Source organism: Pseudonaja textilis, chromosome 14 (assembly GCF_049901715.1).
Source record: "Pseudonaja textilis isolate UNSWEBS1 chromosome 14, rPseTex1.2, whole genome shotgun sequence".
Taxonomy (NCBI): Eukaryota; Metazoa; Chordata; class Lepidosauria; order Squamata; family Elapidae; genus Pseudonaja; species Pseudonaja textilis.
In genome coordinates, this window is record NC_142003.1 from 10,300,001 (window position 1) to 10,322,589 (window position 22,589).

At 45.4% G+C, this 22,589-nt stretch overlaps 1 protein-coding gene across 4 annotated transcripts in view; it reads right to left on the reverse strand.

Annotated features, from left to right (window-relative positions):
* RHBDL1 (rhomboid like 1) overlaps positions 1-22,589 on the reverse strand; it is a 33,373-nt gene that overhangs the window by 10,384 nt on the left and 400 nt on the right. For 2 of the 4 annotated variants that reach the window (XM_087912483.1, XM_087912481.1), the window contains exons 2-6: positions 10,059-10,226; positions 8,160-8,384; positions 6,758-6,906; positions 3,539-3,668; positions 1,060-1,172 (exon numbers count right to left, since the gene is read on the reverse strand). In XM_087912483.1, the coding sequence (XP_087768609.1) occupies positions 1,060-1,172; positions 3,539-3,668; positions 6,758-6,906; positions 8,160-8,384; positions 10,059-10,226 (785 nt within the window). The remainder of the gene's footprint in view (positions 1-1,059; positions 1,173-3,538; positions 3,669-6,757; positions 6,907-8,159; positions 8,385-10,058; positions 10,227-22,589) is intronic. The other 2 variants (XM_087912480.1, XM_087912479.1) reach the window with 2 other exon arrangements.

Below are 22,589 nucleotides of genomic sequence, written 5' to 3' on the forward strand. Positions count from 1 at the left end.
CTTCTGCTTGCCCATCACCTGGTGAAAATCACATTTGCCCCTCCCCCTTTTTTTCTTGAAGGAACTGCAATAAAATCAGGGGGGGAAAAATTCCATCCGGGCTCCCTGGAATTTTTGGAGAAACAAAGATTTGAGGAACAACCGTAGCGAATAAAGTGCCGTGATGCACCTTCTCTCGGTTTCCGTTCTCCAGAATCGTTCTCAAGGATCCGAGTAGACGTGGCATATGGGCGCTGTAATCCCTACACCTTTGCAGGCATCAGGTTCAGGAAAGTTGCTTTAGCGGTGAGGGTTTTTTTTTTTTGAGGTTTTTTTTTTAAAGGATCAGAGGGTGATTCCTGAGTGCCACATATTTTTTAAAAATGCATCCATGTTTTTCAAAAAAGAACCCGGCATGTATGGTTGAACCCCAAATGGCTGGTAGAATAGAATGGAATAGGAATAGGAATAGGAATAGAATAGAATAGAATAGAATAGGGGAATGAAATGGAATGGAATGGAATAGAATAGAATAGAATAGAATAGAATAGAATAGAATAGAATAGAATAGAATAGAATAATGAAATGGAATAGAATAGCATAGAATAGAATAGGAAAGAATAGAAGATGGAATGGAATGGAATGGAATGGAATGGAATAGAATAGAATAGAATAGAATAGAATAGAATAGAATAGAATAGAATAGAATAGAATAGAATAGAATTCTTTATTGGCAAAGTGTGACTGGACACACAAGGAATTTGTCTTGGTGCAAATGCTCTCAGTGTACGTAAAAGAAAAGATACATTCGTCAAGAATCATCAGGTATAACACTTAATGATAGTCATAGGGTACAATAAGCAATCAAATCATAATAGGAAACAGGCAATAAAAATCGTTAGGATACAAGCAACAAAGTTACAGTCATACAGTCACAAGTGGGAGGGGATGGGACTTTGTCAACAGCTGGACAGTGTTGAGGGAATTATTTGTTTAGCAGAGTGACGGCGTTTGGGGAAAAAAACTGTCCGTGTGTCTAGTTGTGCTGCTGTGCAGGGCTCTTTAGCACTCTCAACTTACCTGCCAGGACTCCTGCGAGGTAGAGAAAGCTGATGCGAAGAACACCATGGACCATTTCCAGGGGCACCCCGATCATCAGCTGCAGGAGTGCGTTGAACCCCAGCTGTTCTAACCTGGAAAAGAGCCAGGGAGGAAACAGGTTCAACCCTCCCTAAGGTCTACTTCATCTGTGCTTTAGAGGAAAAAAAAGCTGCCTGTCATGAGGGCTAGAAACTTGAGAGGCACCTGAAATTCTCAAAGCCACAAACTTCATCTCGATTTCCCTGTCCGCTTTGAACCTCGTCAGCTTAACGTGGTACCTCTTAATCTACTCGTGTTTGCAGGCTTTCTAACTGCTAGGAGGCCAGGAGCTAGGGTCGAGAACGGGAGCTCACCCTGTCTCTCAGCTGACAAGCTCAGGGTCTTTAACTGCTGAGCTAGTTCCCCCAACCACCGTGAAGTCAACTACAGCTTAAATTTAAACACAGGGTGAAACTCAAAAACATTCACCTCAATGTATATCATCTTTGGACCATACTGTGTGCTTCTGATTAGACTGCCGGGAAACCTTCCACCCGGTCCCTTGAAATATTGAATTAATTCTACTTTAAATGCCAACTGCCAACCCAATGAAATAATTTCCCTCAGGTCTAAGCTGTTTGCTAGCTTTCACGAAAAAGAAAACCTCACTTATTTGACTGCAATTTGGTGCCTGCCTCCCCAGAGCCCCTGCCCTGCTTCCACAGAAATGAAAAGTAGATTCCAAATAGGCCGCATCTTTTGACATTAAAAGTCTTTTCATGTTAAAAAGAGAGTCTTTTAAAATTTGGGGGGAAAAAGTTCTTAGTCCTCATCACTACCAAAGAACTTGCCCCAATCCGCCCATTGCATCCCTTTGCCATCAGGCTCTTCAGATCAAAATCTGTTGTGGTTCACCAGCAGTCAGTGCAGACGGCAGCGGAATCGGACAGTGGGGAAGAACGGGGACCAGTCAGGGAGTCTAGAGAGGACTCGGATGAGAGTCCTGCATCCGATGCAGAGATGGGGCCAGGACCATCTGGGAGTGGGGTGCTGCCTGTGGAACCTCCGAAGCCTGGCAGCAGCGAGGAAGAGGAACAAGGGGAGCCTGTTCCCAGTGCGCATGTGCGTAGAGCTGCTAGAAGGTGAGAGCAGCTGAGACAAAAGGGGTGACTCAGGAGTAAGGCTGAGAGGTGATTGCCCCTCCCATAAGGGATAAAAGTCAGGCCAAGATGATGAAACCTTTGCAGGAAGCAAAGTAGTTCGATCAGTTCCAAGTTATCCTTGAAGCTCTCTGTACTTTGGTTGGGTTTTTTTTTTTGTACTTTGATTGGTTTCTGTTCTAGTTCATTTGATACTTTTGTTTTTGGCAGCACTTCACAGAACTGAAAGGTGTGTGCTTATCTTGGGGAACTGTTTGAGATGAATTCCGGCAGGGAATGAAAACAATTCCCAGCGTTGCAATAAAATAGGTTTTGTTTTTAAAACAAGTTTGTGAATATTTACAGTTTACGAAGCCTGGGTCAGAACAAAATCCTTGCTACTGTTTTTGGTGTCTACCGATTCTTTTCCCCCCACATACTCATACACTATATATCATCCTCTGCTTTTAATGACCCCATAATCCCTTGTGGAGTAGAATCTGGGCAGTAGAATGGAGCTGAGTGTTTACTGGCCGGATGCCCTTCCTGTCACCAATGTGGAGTTTTGTTCAGTTAGATATATTCCCGGTGTGCTCAGAGAGAGAAATATCGGCCTCTACCTAGGATCAAACTCAAAGCAAGAGCTTCACCTCTAGGTACCATTCACTCATACACTACATATACCGGGCAAAAATAGTCACAGAAAAATAAGGGGGTTGAAAGGCACAATTCTTTTTTTTCCTAATTATATGAAATAATCAACTCTGGCCATTTGCCTGGCAGTTAGATTTCTTGTCTGCCAAAACTTCCTCTTCCCACGATATTTCTGGTCTGCCACCCACCCTAATTTGTAAACTTTACATCTGTTCTTTTCAACATTCCCTACTGGTTGCCTTTTTAAAAAAGAAAGAAAGAAAGAAAGAAAGATGCTTAAAGCTAGTCGGGATATTATTATTATTATTATTATTATTATTATTATTATTATTATTATTATTATTGAAGCGTGAGATTCTTAGCCTATCAAGTAAATGAAGAATGTTGTTCCCAGAATTGCAAAACTGTTTCTCTCTCAAAAAGTCCTCCACATTTACGAACTGCAATTGGGAATTGAGAATTTCGCTCGCCAGGCAAGGATGCCCTTAAGTGAGTTGCCCCCGATTTTATGAGTTTGGCCATGGTCACTAAGCGAATCACTGTGTCAGGGCTCTGACAATCCAGCCCCATTTGAATCATGAGTCCCTAGCCGCATCTCTTAGAGTTTAAAAAAAATCGTTTATTAGGAGTAAACATGTTGGCGTTTCCTGGGTGTAGCCGACTCTGAGACATATCATTCATCTCACCCTTGACGTTGCTCTTCCCCCCACCTCCTGGGTGTATATTCTCCAATGGGACACATCCATAGCCAAGACATCAATCATGCTCTCCAGTAATAATATTGCGTGCCAGAAGCTTTGCCAGACAAGCAATAAGCTATGAAAATATTTAAGGTATGCATTACTTCCCCCACTCCCTTTCTGCTGTCAACTCTAAAAGACCAGAGAAATACTTTTGAGTTGACGCACTGCAGTTGTTAAGTGAATCGTGAAGTCGTTAAGTGAATCTGGCTCCCCCCCACCCATTAACTTTGCTTGTCTGAAACCAGCTGGGAAAGGTTGCAAACGGGGATCACGTGTCAGGATTCTGGCAGTTACTCCAATTAAATCATGAGCCTCGAGTCACACTCCCAAAACTAAGAAGGATTTATTTGAAGTTAACATTCTACGTCCAGCATTTGCCTGGGCGTAGTCAACTCTGAGATACGTAATTCACTGTCACCCTTGATCCTGCTTTTCCCCCCACCCCATCCAACGAAACATGTCCATAGCCAAGAGTCATCAATCATGTTCTCCAATTAGATTTTTGCGCAGCAGAAGCTTCAATCATCTAATCGGTCTTTGAAGAAAATATGAATGGAGTGTACTTTCAATTCCACACTGCCGCCTGCTCTTTGAAATCTCCCCCCTTCTTTCTGTTGTCAACTATAAAACGTGTATACAAAATGTTTTATGAGTTGACATCGCGTGACCCCGGGATGCTGCCATTGTCATAACTACATACCAGTAGCCAAGGGTTCAAATTTTGATTGTGTGACCATGGGGATGCTGCAAAGGTTGTAAGTGTGAGGACTAAGTCACATTTTTTCCAGCTCCATTGTAATTCAAAACAGTTGCTAAAGGAATGGTTCTAAGTCGAGGATTAGCTGTACTTTGCCTCAAGGGAAAAGAACTACAGGTGGTCCTCAACTTACAACAGTTCACTTAGTGACCATTCAAAGTTACGTCAGTGAAAAAAAGGGACTTGTATCCGATTTTCACACTTATGACCGTTGCAGCATGCCCCCAGGGTCATGTGATCCAAAATCCACACGCTTGGCAACTGAGTCATATGTATGACGGTTGCAGTGTCCTGGGGTCATGTGATCCCCTTTTGCGACCTTCTGACAAGTGAAGTCCATGGGGAAACCAACATTCACTAAACAACTGTGTTATTAACAACTGCAGTGATTCACTTATCAACAGCGGCAAGAAAAGTCATTAAATGGGGCAAATTCATTTAGCAAACCTGGGATGACCTGGGATGTGGCACAAAGGAAATACAGTCAAATAATAAGTAGGAGTCCCTTTATTATCTCCAACTTTGCCCCCAATGTCCAGGTTACCTTCTGGCTGGAGAAAAACTCTCGCAGGAACAGCCTTTGACTGCAGAGAATTAAGTCCAAAACATGAACAACACAAACTGTAACTTAAAGTCCAAACAAGCCAAGCTGAAGTAATTAGTTTGGTAGGGCAGGAGCAAGAATTTCAAACTTGAAAGCACGACAAAACTCACACGGTTGGGAAGACACCAGGAACACAGATAAGCCACGACAGCACAGGATAAAATCACGTTTGCTCCCAACAGTCTGCCGCACGCAGCTTGCCTTTCTTATCAACTGTCCTCCCAGCTGTGGTTAATGAAGGGAATCAGGGCCCTCTCCTCCCCTGTAAGCCACGCAACCCACGTTGCTCTCTCCTCCGTTCCTCCCTGTGTATCCTAGGATGAAGAGGGGATGGGTCTGAACTCTCTCTCCCTTGTTCTACCTCTCCCTTGTTCTACCTCTCCCCTGCTCTGCCCAGCCGGACTTTGCCCTTCCCTAGTTTCCTCCACAGCCATTTCCTCCACGTTCCTGCTCCCTCCTCTCTTCCTCCTTGGAGTCAAACTCTGACGGTTTCATGAAAAAACCTTTCGCTTTAGCAACAGAAATGTTGGGCTGCATTATGGCCGTAAGTCAAAGACTCCCCACATTCCAAATAGAATCTCCACTCTTTGCTTACTAAATCTCCAGGATTTGTTTTCCAGCTTTTCTCACAGTTTTGGGTTTCTGTCTAGCATGCTCAGAAATTCTTCCCATTCCTGACCCCCCCTCCCCTGCCACAGAAATGCAATAAAATCTGGGATCCCATTCTGTTCCAGTGAGCTGCTTTCAGCAGCTCCAGCAACAGATATGTTTTATTTCGGGAGGAGGGGTGGGAAGTACATAAAGAGGTTTGTATAGCAAAGAGAGAGAGAGAGAGAGAGAGAAAAAACATCACAGGGTATCACAGATACACAAGAAACAAACTTAACACCTGGTCGCAACATAGCCAGACGTCCCTTGTCAGCAAGTCATAAAAATCTACATCTGCTTCTCCAACATTATGACATATAAAAAGATTGCCTCCAATTCCCTACAATTCCAGGCAAGAGAAAATAGACGTGTGAAAAACAACACAGAAAAAGTTCCTCCAGCCAATCCTATCCTAACTGCCCGCTAAAACCATTGTGCTGGATTTGGCCCACCGAGCCTTGGAGAAGATTCACACGTCCTCCTGTTCCTATATGTGAATCTATACAGCCACCAGGAAAAGCTGAGTTTCCAGGACACGGAGCCACATCAGGCGTGCGACAAGCAATCCGAGGGCTTGTACACACCCATTCCAAACATGCTTGCTTTGTGCTCCTGATGATGAGTGGCAAGATCTGGACTAATAAAAGAGGGTATTTGTAACTTGGGGTTAAATGAAGGGTCCTTGGTGCTCTCTGAGCTTGGTGGCTTTTCTTGTAGACGTTTTGTTACCCAACGAGGTAACATCATCAGTGCTGGAAGGGAGTGGGCTTTGTTGAATGGAAGAGAGAGGAGGAGGAGGAGGAGGAGGAGGAGGACTGTGGGGTCCTGGGTGCTCTCTGAGTGTGCTTGTTTCTTACAGACATTTCATGACCCAAACTAGGTAACATCATCAGTGACCTGGGCTTGTAGACATTTGGAGCTTCAAAAGTAAAGCAGGTGACCATTTAGCTTGCAGATGTTTTGACCCAATTCCACCCAGAAGTGGGATGAAAGTCACACAAGGTGTAACCCAAACTGTTAACCCAAGGTGAAACCCAAGGTTGATGTTTCTCAAGGCCCCGAGAGACCAACGCGATGGACCAGGGGTGGCCAGCAAACCAGCTTCCTCCAATCCTGCTGTGCTATAAACAGGGAAGGAGTTGTAGACCCTTACCCAACATGCATGAACATGTACGTGAGAAACCTCCAGGCCCGGGCGCGATGTCCAGGATGATAGACCAAAGGGCTTTTCATGTACTCAGGATGGTAGGTCTGTAACACCCACTTGTTCAGCCGTGCTCCATAGCAAAGGAAAACTATGATCTAGTAGAAAGGAAAGGAAAAATGACTGTGATGGTTTTCTGTAAGTTGACATCCTTCAAGCACATTGGACCAAAGGCCCTGTTAGTGGAGCTGAAGTCTAAGATCTTTGTTTGCTGCAGAATCTCTGGATTCTGGCCAAGAGTCAGAGACCAGCAAGCAAAAGACAGTGGGAGAAGCCAGACTCGCCCAATGACCATGCGTTTACTTAACAATTGCAGTGGTTTGCTTAACAACGGTGGCAAAAAGGTTGCAGAATCGGGTGTGACTAATTAACAACTGCTTTGCCCTGTTTCCCCTATCCAGTTGTATCTGACTTTAGAAGGCTGTGTTCATCTCTGTTTCTCGGTCAAGGGAACCAGTATGGTCCAAAGATGCTTCTGTGGTCACGTGACCAGCATGATTGAGGGGCACGGAACGTTGTTATCTTCTGAGCAAGATGGTACCTATTTATCTACTTGCAGTTGCATGCTTTCAAATTGTTAGGACGAGAATGGGAGCTCACCCCATCGCATGGTGCTCGGGTCTCGAACCCGGGCTCCAGCTTTCCAGCTGACAAGCTCGGGGTCTTAATAGCTGAGCCATCATGCCCCACTCCTGCCTTGCTTAGTAACACAAATGCTGGTCCCAATTGTGATCATAAGTTGAGGACAATTTGCATTTAAAAATTCTAACACACACATAGACACAGAGAGAGAAAGGGAAAGAGAGAGAGAGAGAGAGAAAAAGAGAGAGGGATGGAAAGAGAGATGGAAACAGAGAGAGGGAGGAAAGTGAGAGAAAAAGAGAGAGGGGGGAGGGATGGAAAGAGAGAAAGAGAGAGAGGGAGGGAAAGAGAGAGAGAGAGAAAAAGAGAGGGGGATGGAAAGAGAAATGGAAACAGAGAGAGGGGGAAGAGAGAAAGAGAGAGAGAGAGAGGGAGGGATGGAAAGAGAGAAATAGAGAGGGAGGGAAAGAGAGAGAGAAAGAGAGAGGGGGAGGGAGGGATAGAAAGAGAGAAATAGAGAGGGAGGGAGGAAAAGAGAAAGAGAGACAGAGAGAAAAAGAGAGATGGATGGAGTGGGGAAGAGAGAGAGAGAGAGAGAAAAGCTTTCATCACCTTGACCAAAACATCAGATTGTGCAAATGCTTCTGATCCAGAAATCAGGATGCGCAAGTCAAAGAATTGGAGGACCCACACGTCTGCTTTTAAGGCACCCCCTGCCCCCCGAGTGTACTGTGCACTCCAAGCCATGGCCGGCAGCTCCTCTGCACACCTGGGTGAGTGTGACCACAGCCATGAAGACCGGCGGAGGACAGGCACGATGCTGGTAGAAGTACCACCGTCGGTGCATCTCACACGGGAGGATCTCGTACGCCACGTAGCGCACAAAGCGTTTGTAGAAGCCCAGCCCGGTCTCGTCCAGGAGGCCATCCTGAGGCAGGGCCCGTTGTCCGTTGGCGATGGCCTTCTTGAAGCTGCTGGAACGTTTGCTGCTTATCTGCAAGGAGAAACAGTGACCCCCCCAACAGCAGGAAAATCTCCGCTGCGTCCTCCAACACGAACTGCCTCCTAGAGAGCCATCCCATTCCCAACCCTGCCTTTGAACCAAAACTATCTCCCTGGCAGGATGTGTATAGGATAAGGGTCGGCAACCTTAAACATTCAAAGAGCCACATAGGTCCTAACTGGGAAGTCCGCCGTTCAATTCTGGAGCTGACCAGAAGTCCAGAATTGTCCCTCACCATCGTCTCCTCCTAGCGCAGCGTCCTTTTTCCTCTATCTGTTCTAACTGAAAGCCCCATCAATTGTGGAGCTGACTGGCAACAGGGAGCTGCAGCAGAAGGATGAAAGAGCCACACGTGGCTCCAGAGCCGTGGGTTGCCGACCCGATAGCAGAGAACAACAGGCTGAGCTGGAAGGTGGGGTTAAACATCCGTTTGGAATCATTGCATTTCCACAAAGAAACCAAGCCCTGCCTCCTGTGAATTCCATTTTTATCTAACACTGATTTAGCTTTGACTGTTAGTGGACCAGATTCTTGTTATATATGGATAGCAATAATAAACTCTTCTGTGTTTTGAACTCAAGAAATGCTCCTAGTTATTTGTGCCTGACAATATCCCAAAAGTGCTTTTTCAAAAGGCAACTGGACTTTTTTGTTTTGTTTTTTTCCTTGAAGGCATTTTGCTTCTCATCCAAGTAGCTTCTTTTGAAGAACTTCAGTTTTTCAGAACTGAAGAAGCTTCTTGGATAAGAAGTGAACCACCTTTTTGGCTGCCAGATATCCATAGTTTAAATTAACACCTTAACCACTACCCAAGTTATCTCTGCAACTGTCCATAAATAAAGCCCATTTTGCTTGAATGGTCAGGAAGAGAAGAAAGGAAAAGTCTGCTTTTTCAGATTTCAACCTGCCCCAGTTTTCTTGCAGTGTGACCTGTTTTCTGGAGCACATGAGCGAGTCTGGAGACATGAGAATTGTCTGGAGACAATTCTCCAGAATTCTCCAGAATTGTCTGCACAAGTAGCAACTCCTAACCAACTTTGATTGATGTTTCAGACATTTCATTACCCAACTAGGCAACAGCATCAGTGCTGGAAAGTCTCCTGGCTTGTGGGAGTTCTCCCAGGTCCTGAAATACCTGTTCCTGACCAAATGCAGAAAAGTGGAGACTATTTCTCCAGAATTGTCTCCATAAATAGCAACTCCTAACCAACTTTGATTGATGTTTCAGACATTTCATTACCCAACTAGGCAACAGCATCAGTGCTGGAAAGTCTCCTGGCTTGTGGGAGCTCTCCCAGGTCCTGAAATACCAGTTCTTGACCAATTGCAGAAAAGTGGAGACTACTTCTCCAGAATTGTCTGCACAAGTAGCAACTCCCAACCAACCTTGACGGGTGTTTCAGACATTTCATTACCCAACTAGGCAACATCATCAGTGCCAGAAAGGGGTTTAGCCATGTTCCTATTTAGGTAATGAAATGTCTGCAAGAAAGCACACCACCTAAAGCAACATTTCTCAACCACAGCAGCTTTATGATAAGAGGGGAATTCTGAGAATTGAAGACCACACTGAGGTTGAGAAATGTTGGTCTACAGGAGTGGAAAACGTAGCCCATCCATGCTCAGAGACTCTGACCCAGCCATCATACAGTTGCTGGTACTCACGCCACTGACCAGATCTACCAGCTCCTGATAGCAGATCTGACCCTCATCATTGCTCTGTGCCAAGGCCACCAACATCTCCAGTTTCGCAGGGTCCAGAGGCAGTTCATGGCTGTGGACCAGGCTGGCAAAGGTCTCCACCCCAACGAAACCAGTGTTTTTGGGATCAAGCTGTCAAAGGAGAGGGGGAAAAAATCAGCAATGGGGGCCATCAGGCCGTTTGCCGCAAAAGAATTCATTTGGATCGTGAATTATAATCCATCTCAGAATTGTCTTCTTCTGCACAAATGCCCTGTTTGGGATCAAACAGGAAATTCAGCCTCTTGAGCAAAGTTTGAGGGCAGAACAGGGTTTCTATAAATCGGGGGTGGGATCAGAGCTGGTATTCAGCAGGTTCTGACCAGTTCTGGAGAACCGGTAGTGGAAATTTTGAGTAGTTTGGAGAACCGGCAAATCCCACCTCTGACTGGCCCTGCCAACCCCATCTAGTCTCCGCCTCCCATTGAGTCCCAGCTGATCGGCTGGGTCTTCTTTGGTTGCCCTGCACAGGAGAACGGAGCAGGAAAGCAGGTTAGTGGGGTGGGGAGGGAATGGGGATTTTGCAGTATATCCTTCCCCTGCCACACCCACCAGGCCACGCCCACCAAGCCACACCATGCCCACCAAACTACGCCCACAAAACCGGTAGTAAAAATTTTTGAATCTCACCACGGTGTAGGATATATTTTGAACCCGAGGTAATCCTCAATTTACCATCATTCATTTAGGGACCATTTAAAAGTTACAGTAGCAAAAAAGAAAGAAAGAGGGGAAGGACACTTACAACCAATCCTTGCATTTATGACCGTCCAAGCATCTCCGTGATCATGTGGTCAAAATTTGGACACTTTGCAACTGGCATGTCTTTAAGGAGAGTTGCAGCATCCCGGGCTCACGTCATCCCTGTTTCTGACCCTCCTAGCTGGCTTCTGACAACCACATGATCCACATAACAGCACCAAGGATTTGCTTAACAGCCGCAACAAAAAATGTTGTAAAATGGAATGCAACTCATGTCATAACCACTTTGCTTACCAAGGGAAGTTCTGGCCCCCAGTTTTGGTTGCCAATTGAGGGCTACCTGTAAGGGAGCCGCATGGATGAGTTTGTGAAGTTACTATGAATTGAGTACAACTCAAGATTAGATTAGAACAGAATAAGAAATCAGAATTGAATAGAAAATGGAATGGAATGGAATGGAATGGAATGGAATGGAATGGAATAGAATAGAATAGAATAGTATAGAATAGAATAGAATAGAATAGAATAGAATAGAATAGAATAGAATAGGGCAATGAAATGGAATGGAATGGAATGGAATGGAATGGAATAGAATAGAATAGAATAGAATAGAATAGAATAGAATAGAATAGAATAGAATAGAATAGAATAGAATAGAATAGGGCAATGAAATGGAATGGAATGGAATGAAATGGAATAGAATAGGGAATAAAATAGGGGAATGGAATGGAATGGAATGGAATGGAATGGAATGGAATGGAATAGAATAGAATAGAATAGAATAGAATAGAATAGAATAGAATAGAGGAGTGGAATGGAGTGGAAAATGGAATGGCATAGAATAAAATAGAACAGAATAGAATATGGAATAGAATATGCAATAGGATAGGATAGGATAGGATAGGATAGGATAGGATAGGATAGGATAGGACAGAGGAATGGAATGGAGTGGAAAATGGAATGGCATAGAATAGAAGAGGACAGAAGAGAACAGAATAACAGAGTTGGAAGGGACCTTGGAGGTCTTCTAGTCCAGCCCCCTTCCCAAGCCAGGAGACTTCATGTTATATTTGTTCTCAGTCATGCTTTCTTTTTCCTCTGCAGGAACCAAAAACAAACGTTTCCCATAATATCTTACAGGAATCTGAGTTTTTGCTGAAAAGTCTCAACCTCTGACTTTCCCCACATCTATGGGGCACACAGAAGCCCCCCCCCCCCCAATTTCTCTCTGCTGATCAGAGAGATAGCAAGCAGTGCTGAAGGTTGAGGAAATCTGTTATTTTTATTTTTTCCAGACTATTCTTGGTAAGACTGAGAGCAGCTGGGCCATGCAGAGGCTGTGAAATAGGAAGCGAGGGGCTTTGATGAATGTTTGATGAAGACCAGCACTTTTGCCTTCATAAACATGCAGCCTCTGTGTGTGTGTGTGTGTGTATGTGTGTGTGTGTGTGTGTGGTTGCCAAGGCTGCAGTGCCCTAAAATGATTGCAACACCCAGCTGATGGCGCCCAATAACCAAAGATTTCTATGTGTGGCAGAACAAGTACACACACACACACACATATGCGCGCACACACTTATTATCCCCGGGGAAGAAAACCTCACAATGTTTAGAACAGGGAGGGAAAAGGAGGCTTTGGGAGGCTGGTGAGAAAGAGAAATACGCGCAACGCAAGTCATCTCCAGCTGCAGGCAACTTATCGCTTCGCCTCGCCCACCAGGTCCTGGAGTTCACTCCCGAGCAAATCTTGATGCTCAGATACTTACGGGGTGTTGGAAGACTTCAGAGATGGGCCTACACATCCAGAGTCATCCATTCATGCAGAGGATTTTTCCCCGTAGGGGTTGCATCTGCAGATCAGAGGGCTGGTGTGTGTGCGTGTGCGTGTGAAATTTTTCAACACACTTTCTGCAAGTTCTCTGCAACTCCTCTATAAAGCCTTAGTAAGGCCACACCTAGAGTACTGCATCCAGTTTTGGTCATCACACTATAAAAAAGATGTTGAGATTCTAGAAAGAGTGCAGAGAAGAGCAACCAGGATGATTAGGGGACTGGAGACTAAAACATACGATAAACGGTTGCAGGAACTGGGCTTGGCTAGTCTAGTAAAGAGAAGGACCTGGGGAGACATGAGAACAGTCTTCCAATATTTGAGGGGCTGCCACAGAGAGGAGGAAGGGGTCAAGCTATTCCCCAAGGCACCCAAAGGCCAGACAAGGAATAATGGATAGAAGCTGAACAAGGAGAGATTCAACCTGGAAACAAGGAGAAATGTTCTGACTTTTCCCCCACCCAAAAAAGCACCAGGTCTTATTTTTGGAGATGTCATCCACTGGCTAACCTCACTGAAGCGTGTCGTCCCAGCCTCCTTTTCACTGTCAAAGGCCTTCAGGAACTTCTTCTGCAGCCAGCAAAGCTGGCAAGGCTTTCCTGAACACCTCTGCAGATGATAATGGCGCCCCAGATCGATCTCCAGAGGCCTTCAAGAAAGCCTTGCTAGCTGCGGAAGAAATGGGCTGGCAAGGCAGGTGTCCGGGTGTGCGAGGCCTGGCTACAACTGTTCAAAGTTAAGTAATAGGGCAATTTTTACCTGAGCACTCTGGAGTGGGCGGGATCTTAATTAGGGCTTATTTTGGGGGGGGGGGTAGGGCTTATATTGGGTGCACATGTAAAAATCAAGCTAGGGCTTACTTTCGGGTTAGGGGAAACAGGCTACATACATATGTACATACCCCCATTTTCTGCAAATTGTATGAATCAGGAAGATGCACAGTCTACTTCTCAGGAATGGTGGCTTAAGGGGAATTTAACAATAACAGAGTTGGAAGGGACCTTGGAGGTCTTCTAGTCCAACCCCATGCTCAAGCAGGAGACCTTATGTCATTCCAGATATTTTCTTGAAAACCTCCAGCAATGGATCACCCCAAATGTCTGAAGGCAAGTCATTCCTTTGATTAATTGTTCTCACTGCTAGGAAGTGTTTCCATTGTTCTAGGTTTTTTTTTCTTTCTATGTTCAGTTTCCATCCATTGCTTCTTGTCCTGCCCTCAGGGGCTTTGGAGAACAGCTTGACTTCCTCTTATTTGGGGCAGCCCCTCAGATATTGGAAGACTGCTATCATGTCACCCCTAGTCCTTCTTTTCATCAAACTTAGACATACCCAGTTCCAGCAACCGTTCCTTATATCTTTTAGCCTCCAGTCCCCTAATCATCTTTGTTGCTTTCTCTGTACTCAATGTCTAAATGTCTTTTTTATGCCAAGCTGACCCTGAGCAAAGGCAGCATTATAAACCCTCTATTTTTTTTTAAATTCAAAAAAAAAAAACCCCTTCCACATATGTTCTTACCATCTTATTGGCAGCATTCCTTCTTGAGTTGTATTATCCTAGTATTTAAGAACATAAGAGCTGGACAGCTCATCTAGTCTAGCATTAATCCTCCAACTGGAACAAGAACAAAATTACAGGCCTGTGTCAAAGATCTTGCTGGTTCGGTTCTGGAGTATTGCAATAAAGTGAGCCACACGAATGTTTTGATTTTGCAGTGCGTATAAAAATGATATTTATGCTATACTGTACTCTAATGGAGCGCTCAATCGCATGGTGTTTTAAGACGGACCTGTTCTTAAGTTAAAAAATACTTTATGGCTAAAAAGTGCTAAGCCTCACTGGAGCCTTTCACAAGTCACAATCATTTTGCTGGTGGAGGGTCTCGTAAAAATAACTAAACATAATAAAGTGAACGGCAATAAAACAAGGCACGGCTGGAACAAAATGCGTGTTTCCCAGCTTGTCTCTCAACCCAAGCAATGCTAGGGTGTCTAGACTTCAACTCCCAGAATTCCCTGGGCACCATGAACTCTGGGAGTTGAAGTCCAGATATTTCAAAGCTGCCAAGGGCTGGTATTCATGCATACAGACAGTTTATCTATCCCCTTGATCCTTGTGGACTCTTAAATTGACTGGATAATTATGAGAGTTGAAGCCCACCTATCTTCCGGTGGGATGGTTGAAGAACACGGTCTTAAGGGGAATAAGTAGGCAAGAGTTAGAAACAGGGGTGGGCTTCAAATTTTTTTAGCAAGGGGGTCTCTGCCCTAATGATTGGCTGGGTGGTCAGTGACTGGGTGGATGTGGCTAACTCCACGTTGCTTCTTTGCCCTAATTACCACCCCCACCCCAAAAGATATATGTCAACTAAAAAGATACTCCTTTGGTCTTTTTAGCTGCCAGAAAAAGGAAGTGCGCGAAAACACTGCATTCCTCAAGTGCCTAGATAATCGCCCTGGCAGCCCAAAGTTGTCGGAGTGCAAGACTATTATTGGAGAGCATGATTGATGACTCTTGGCTATGGATGGGTCCCATTGGAGAATATATATCCAGAGGGTGGGGGGAAAACCAGGGTCAAGGAGGAATTGATGTGTTTTAGTATCGGCTGCATCCAGCCAACACCAACATGGCCACTTCTAATAAATCAATTTTCTTTTCTCTGAGTTGTGGCTAGAGACTTATGATTTGAATGGGGTTGGATTTGTTGGAGTCCTGACAATATATACCAAAAAGTTGTTTATTATTTCGTGCATTTAATCCTTAAATAAAATACTAGGTGAAATCAGGCTTAATAAACAGTGACTGTGAGAGGGATCTTGGAGTCTTAGTGGAGTTTCTGGTGAGTTATGTGATTCTTATTATTTTGGGAATTAATCCCCTTGGAAGCTATGTTATCTGATTTTCTCAATGGCTCCCCCTCGCAAGCACTGAGTGGAATGTTCATCTAGCTTGCAACACTTTTACGAGGTGTGAAATGCTCTTGGCTGAATGCCCAGAAGTTCAATTAAGCCTATTAAGACTTTCCCTCCCTGCTTGTCTTTCTGAGGTTATTGGGGCTCTCTGAACCCTGCAGAGTCTTAGCTAAGGGCTTGGGAGCCCCCAGCAGCGACCCCTGGTTGGGAACTATGGCAACTCTACATGCAGGGGACTTCAACTCCCACAATTCCTGAACCAGCAGAATTCTGGGACTTGAAGTCCACAGGTTGTCAAGTTGCCATAGTTATTCACCCCCGGGCTGGCGGGAACAGAGGAAACATACCCAACACCATCAGTCTGCTACACAAATAATTTCCTCAACACTGTCCAACTATTTACAAAGTCTGCACTACTATTACTATTAATCTTTTCATCACTCCTTGTCACCCATCCCCTCCCACTTATGACTGTATGACTGTAACCTTGTTCTTATATCCTAATGTACCCTATGACTATCACTAAGTGTTGTACCTGATGATTCTTGACTCTTGATGAATGTATCTTTTCTTTTATGTACACTGAGAGCATTAGCACCGGAGACAAATTCCTTGTGTGTCCAATCACCCTTGGCCAATAAAGAATTCTATTCTATTCTATTCTATTCTATTCTATTCTATTCTATTCTATTCTATTCTATTCTATTCTATTCTATTCTATTCTATTCTATTCTAATTGTACCCTATGACTATCATTAAGTGTTGTACCTTATGACTCTTGACTCTTGACAAATGTATCTTTTCTTTTATGGACACTGTGAGCATTTGCACCGGAGACAAATTCCTTGGGTGTCCAACCACCCTTGGCCAATAAAGAATTCTATTCTATTCTATTCTATTCTATTCTATTCTATTCTATTCTATTCTATTCTATTCTATTCTATTCTATTCTATTCTATTCTGTTCTGTTCTGTTCTGTTCTGTTCTAATTGTATCCTATGACTATCATTAAGTGTTGTACCTTACGACTCTTGACTCTTGACGAATGTATCTTTTCTTTTATGGACACTGAGAGCATTTGCACCGGAGACAAATTCCTTGTGTGTCCAATCACCCTTGGCCAATAAAGGATTCTATTCTATTCTGTATCACAGTATAAAACGTGCAATGACAGGGAGCTCCAGACTTCATAGATCCTGATTTAGCAAAGGAGTGAAAACCCCGAAACTTGGATGTTGGCAGGCGTGGGTGCGTCCCTCTCTTTGTAAATACCAGAAGGATTACAATTAAAGCTTCACTTCTCGGCCCAGATGCTCTTTCTCTCTCCCTTAGCACGTCAGTGGGAGAGAAGCAAAGCTTTTCCCGTAGATTATTTGGGTCGCACATTTACAGAAGTGGATTCTTTTGTGAGTTCCTGCACAGCCTCAAATGCACATCCAGGACAAGGCGAGGGAACGACAGGAGAAGGCAACCCATTTACCAGCACAGATGCTCGGCGCGTGATGGGGGAAATAATGGGAGAATTGAGTTTTCTACCCCGGGCTGCATTGCTTGGGAGAGATGCAATCTAAAAATAAGGAGAAATTTCCTGACAGTGAGAACAATTCATCAGGGGTAGAGTTCGGCTTCAGAAGCCTGATTTCTCTTCATCTACATTAACAGAGTTGAAAGGGGCCTTGTCGGTCATCTAGTCCAACCCCCCCGCCCAAGCAGGAGACCCTACACCATTGCTGACAGATGGCAGTCCAGTCTCTTCTTGAAAGATTTCAGTGATGAAGCTCCCACAACTTCTGTTCCATTGGTTGATTGTTCTCCCTGTCAGAAAGTTTCTCCTTATTTCCAAGTTGAATCTCTCCTTGTTCATTTCCCATCCATTATTCCTTATCTGGCCTTCAGGTGCTTTGGAAAATAGCTTGACCCCCTTCTCTGTGTGGCAGCCCCTCAAATATTGGAAGACTGTTATCCTGTCTTCCTTCGTCCTTCTCTTCCCTAGACCAGCCATGCCCAGTTCCTACAACCGTTCATCGTAGGTTTTAGCCTCCAGTCCCCTCATCATCGTGGTTACCCTTCTCTGCACTCTTTCTAGAGTCTCAGCATCGTTTTTTATAGTGTGGTGACCAAAACTGGAGGCAGTAGTTGTTCATTGCCCTTCCCTGGAGGTTTTTAAGAAGAGACTGGACAGCCATTTGTCTGAAATGATATAAACTCTCCTTCTTGAGTAAGGGATGAACAAGGTGCCTTCCAACTCTGCTATTCTGCTTGGTGGAAAAATGGTTTAAAAGCTGCAGAGAATGCAAGACCAAAATGAGCAATAGATGAAGCCAGAGTTGGAGACAAAGAGCAGACCTGTTCAGTCCAACCTGGTCCCTCTCTCTCTCAAACAGCCCAATGAACACAGAGAAGAGGTGGGGGGGTGGGGTGGGGGAAACAAACCTCTTTTGGGAAGTATGGCCTGTTGGCCTTGCATGCGCCAAAGCATTACAGATGCATTTATGGTCCAGTGCATTTCTTGCACTCTTCTGACAGCAGCTCAGCAGCAAAGCTCAGCTGGGCTGAAATTTATTTATTCAATTTTGATCCAGCTTTTATAGTTTAAATAAATAATTCAGTGTGGTGAACATACCTAAGATTTCTTCCTCCTCTGATTTTCCCCACAACAGCTACCCTGTGAGGCGGGCTGGGCTGAGAGAATGGGATTGGCTCAAAGTCACTCAGCCATCTTTCACGCCTAAGGCGAGACTAGAACTCCCAGTCTCCTGGTGATTGGCCCAAAGTCACCCAGCTGGCTTTCATGCCTAAGGTGGGACTAGAACTCCCAGTCTCCTGGTGATTGGCCCAAAGTCAGCCGGCTTTCATGCCTAAGGCGGGACTAGAACTCCCAGTCTCCTGGTGATTGGCCCAAAGTCACCCGGCTGGCTTTCATGCCTAAGGTGGAACTAGAACTCCCAGTCTCCTGGTGATTGGCCCAAAGTCACTCAGCCATCTTTCATACTTAAGGTGGAACTAGAATTCACAGACTCCTCGTGATTGGCCCAAAGTCACCCAGCTGGCTTTCATACTTAAGGTGGAACTAGAATTCAGTCTCCTGGTCATTGGCCCAAAGTCACCCAGCTGGCTTTCATGCCTAAGGCAGGACTAGAACTCCCAGTCTCCTGGTTTTTAGGCCAGAACCTTCACCACTACACCAAACAGGCCCCTCAAACAAAACGTAGATTCTTATTCAGAAAGTGGCTCACCCAGCAAAAAAAAAAAAAAAAAATTCATACCAATATGTTTCTTTCTTGCAGACACAAAGGGAATCATATACATATACAATCCATATGTTAAAACTTCTGCACCAGGTTTTGCGCCCCAGAGTTTAGATGTGAGGCTGTTTCTTTCTACATCTCAGTGCCAACAGATCCTTGGCTTTTCTTTTTGGGGAGCGTGACATTTATGCTCACCTCTCAGGTTTTCCTAGCCAGGGAGCCACCACCTTCTACTTGCCAACTCACTCCTTACGTTCACATCTACACACAAGCCCCGGAAAATATAGTATCTGTTGCTTCCCTAGCAACAACACGAAGCAGGATTTGTTGAACACCCTGATCTTTACATGTGCAAAATCCTGACGCAGTGCACACACTTCTATTCTTATCTGTGCAATAAAACAGCCAAGATACGGTTGTACTATTTTAAGCAGAGGAATGCCCCGTGCCAGTTTTTTGTTTTTCCCTTCAGTGCAAATCAAAGTGTCTCATCACAAAAGTCGCATGCAACAGGCAACACCGAAGAATCCCATTCATGGCGGGCATCTCTAGCCAGAGAGCCAAGCTGCATTATGGGCTCACCCGCTACGTTATGGTTTGGGAAGCTGAGCTAATTTACAAGCAACTATGTATTTCCAGAGAAACAATCAGGCAAGCTGAATTTTGAACTCAACGAGGCTGTCTTGACTCAAGAAAACGTCGCTCCTCTCCCCATTTCACAGAAGGGAATGTAAAGATTGATATCCTATGACAGGGGTCCTCAAACTTGGCAACTTGAAGACTTGTGGACTTGAACTCCCAGAATTCTCCAGCTAATGCTGGCTGGAGAATTCTGGGAGCTGAAATCCATAAGTCTTCAAGTTGCCAAGTGTGGAGACCTCTGCCGTATGAACTTCCTAAAAGCTACATGCCCTGTCTGTGAAGTTTGAGTACGCTTACAAGAGAGTAAGCTCAACTGAGTCTGGAGGGATTCATTTCTGAGTAAAGGCACACAGATTTACTCCCTTTATTGAACTATCCAGTGGAGAAGTTCACTGCTGAGTAAATATAAAGAGGATTGCAGCCAAACCAACAAAGAGTTGAGATTTCATCTCTCAAACTTCTTCCAAGTTTTGGACTTCTGCCTGTTTGAACTTGTATATTTTTCATAGATTCCATGCCCGGAAGCCATCAAGAGCGCTCTCTAGCTATCAGCACTTCGTGGTTGGGTTCACACAACCTCAAAACCCCGATCAACAGAACACAAGTGCTACATTCACACAACTCAAAGTCAGAAACTATCCAAGACATCCCGAAAATACACCACGACAAAGGAACAGGCTGAGCTATAACCTATTCCTCTCCAATGTTGGTTAGATTAATGCAGTGTTTCTCAACCTTGCCATCTTTTAAGCAAAACATCGTCAAGGAAGACTACAGTCAAATACAGCTCATCTGTCTGGAATCCACACTATATATTGGACATTAATACAATTGAGCGAATCCAGAAGTATTTTACAAGAAGAGTACTACAATCCTCTGCTCGCAAAAGAATACCCTACACCACCATGCTTCAAATTTTGGGCTTGGACAAGCTAGAACGATGCCACTTATGGTTGGACTAAGTGTAATACACAAAATTATCTACTACAATGTCCTACCAGTCAATGACTACTTCAGCTTCAACCGCAACAATACAAGAGTACACAACAGATACAAACTCAAGGTAAACCGCTCCAAACTCAATTGCAGAAACTACAACTTCAGCCACTGAGTGGTCAGTGCCTGGAATGCACTACTTGACTCTGTTGTTACATCCTCTAACCCCCCACTCCTTTAACCTTAAACTATCCACTATTGACCTCACCCCATTCCTAAGAGGTCTGTAGGGGCGTGCATAAGTGCACAATCGTGCCTACTGTCTCTGTCCTATTGTCCCCATTTATTAGTTCCTATTTCTTGTATTTAAATTTATGTTTATTCTTGTTTCTGTTGTATTGTAAGCTTTTGACAAAAATAAATAAATAAAATAAATAATAAATTAAAAATAACTCGAAAAACTATTGTCCCCATTTATTCATACCTATTTCCTGTATTCTTACTCATGTTTATTCTTATACCTATTGTTGTGGTCCGCTGGCAGCAGAGTCGAACAGTGGGGAGGAACATGGGCCAGTCCAGGACTCTGGGGAGGACTCGGACGAGGGTCCTGCATCCGATACAGAGATGGGGCCAGGGCCATCTGGGAGTGGGGTGCTGACTCCGGAGCCTCCGGAGTCTGGCAGCAGCGAGGAAGAGGAACAAGGGGAGCCTGTTCCCAGTGCGCATGTGCACAGAGCTGCCAGAAGGCAAGAACAGTTAAGACAAAAGGGGCGACTTGAGAGCAAGGCTTGGATGTGATTGGCTCCTCCCATAAGACATATAGGAGAAGCAAAGGGACAGGAACCTTTGCAGGAAGCAACTTTATTCCTACTGGTCGGTTTGAAACCTGAAGCTCTGTGTTGAATTTGTGCTCCAGTTGGCCTCGTGTAACTAATTGGACATTTAGTCATTGGCAGCATTTCAAGGCAGATAAAGGTGGGTGCTTATCAGACTTATCCCGAAGGACTTTGGCAGACTTCCGTGGGACTATTTACCAACTGTTTGAGACTCAAAGACTCATTCCTGGCGGAGTTTGGGGGAGAGAAAGACTTTGGTTGCTTTCCTTGTGTGCAGCCAAGAGCAGAAGAAGAAAGAAGCAGAAAGAAGCAGCCCGGTGGCCAGGCCAGGTGCGTGGGGTGAGTGGGGCAAGTTTCCCCCTCTGTCCTTTTCTCCCCTCACTACCTCGTGTTGTTCTTAATGCAAGCGACGCAAGCCTTGTGTTCCCGCAGCCTGGATTAATTGAGATTGTGGGCTTGTGTTCCCACACAGCCTGGATTAATTGCTTTGGGGGTGACGTTTCTCTGCGGACCACCAACATTTTCTCACGGACCACCAGTGGTTCCTGGCCCACGGGTTGGCGACCACCGGACTAGATGACCTCCGAGGTCCCTTCGCACTCTGTTATTTTACATTCAACCTCCTCTCCCCCAGGCTGGCAATCCGAGGAGCGGTGGGGGTGGGTGGGAAATCCTCCCTCCTGGTCGGGGCCAAAGCTGGGGGAAATGGCTTTCCAGATGCTCCCAGTGTGATGGTGAAAGCAGCCCAGCCCGGATGGTCTGATTCTTCCAGGAAAGGTGGGGGAGCACTTGGTTAATGCATTACTAGGGGACCCCCCAAGCCCATTCTTGGAAGCCTGGGGCATCAACGCCCCCCCCCCCGCGCCCCAGTCCGGGTTTCTCCCCTCCCCACCCTCGTCCCCGCCTGCAACTCATGCGCCTGTTGTTTTGGATTCAAGCCGAGCATTGCCATGCCAGGGGTGACGGGCACGGCGTGATCCTGTTGCTGCTGCACGTTGCCCCGCGTTGCAAGACCGACCCTGGAGGGCAGCGAGTTGTAGCCGGCTCCTCTTCCCTTGGCACCGGCTCCAAAGGCTAAGAGCCCCCCCACCCCACCCGGGATCCTTCCGACCCCACCACTGGAGCAACGCAAAGCCTAGGCATGCCTCCCCCACCCATATCTCCTCATTAAGGCGAGGCAAACGCCCTGCGCCCGATCCAGCCGCCTCCCTTCAGCACCCATTCGCGCCCGACTTGCGCGGCTGCTCCAGCCCGAGCCCGAGGCGTGCCGTGGCCGAGTCCGATTGCCCTGGCCCGGGCTGCGCTCATCCAAAGGATGGATCCGCGCAGCCGGGCAGGGGGAGTCGGG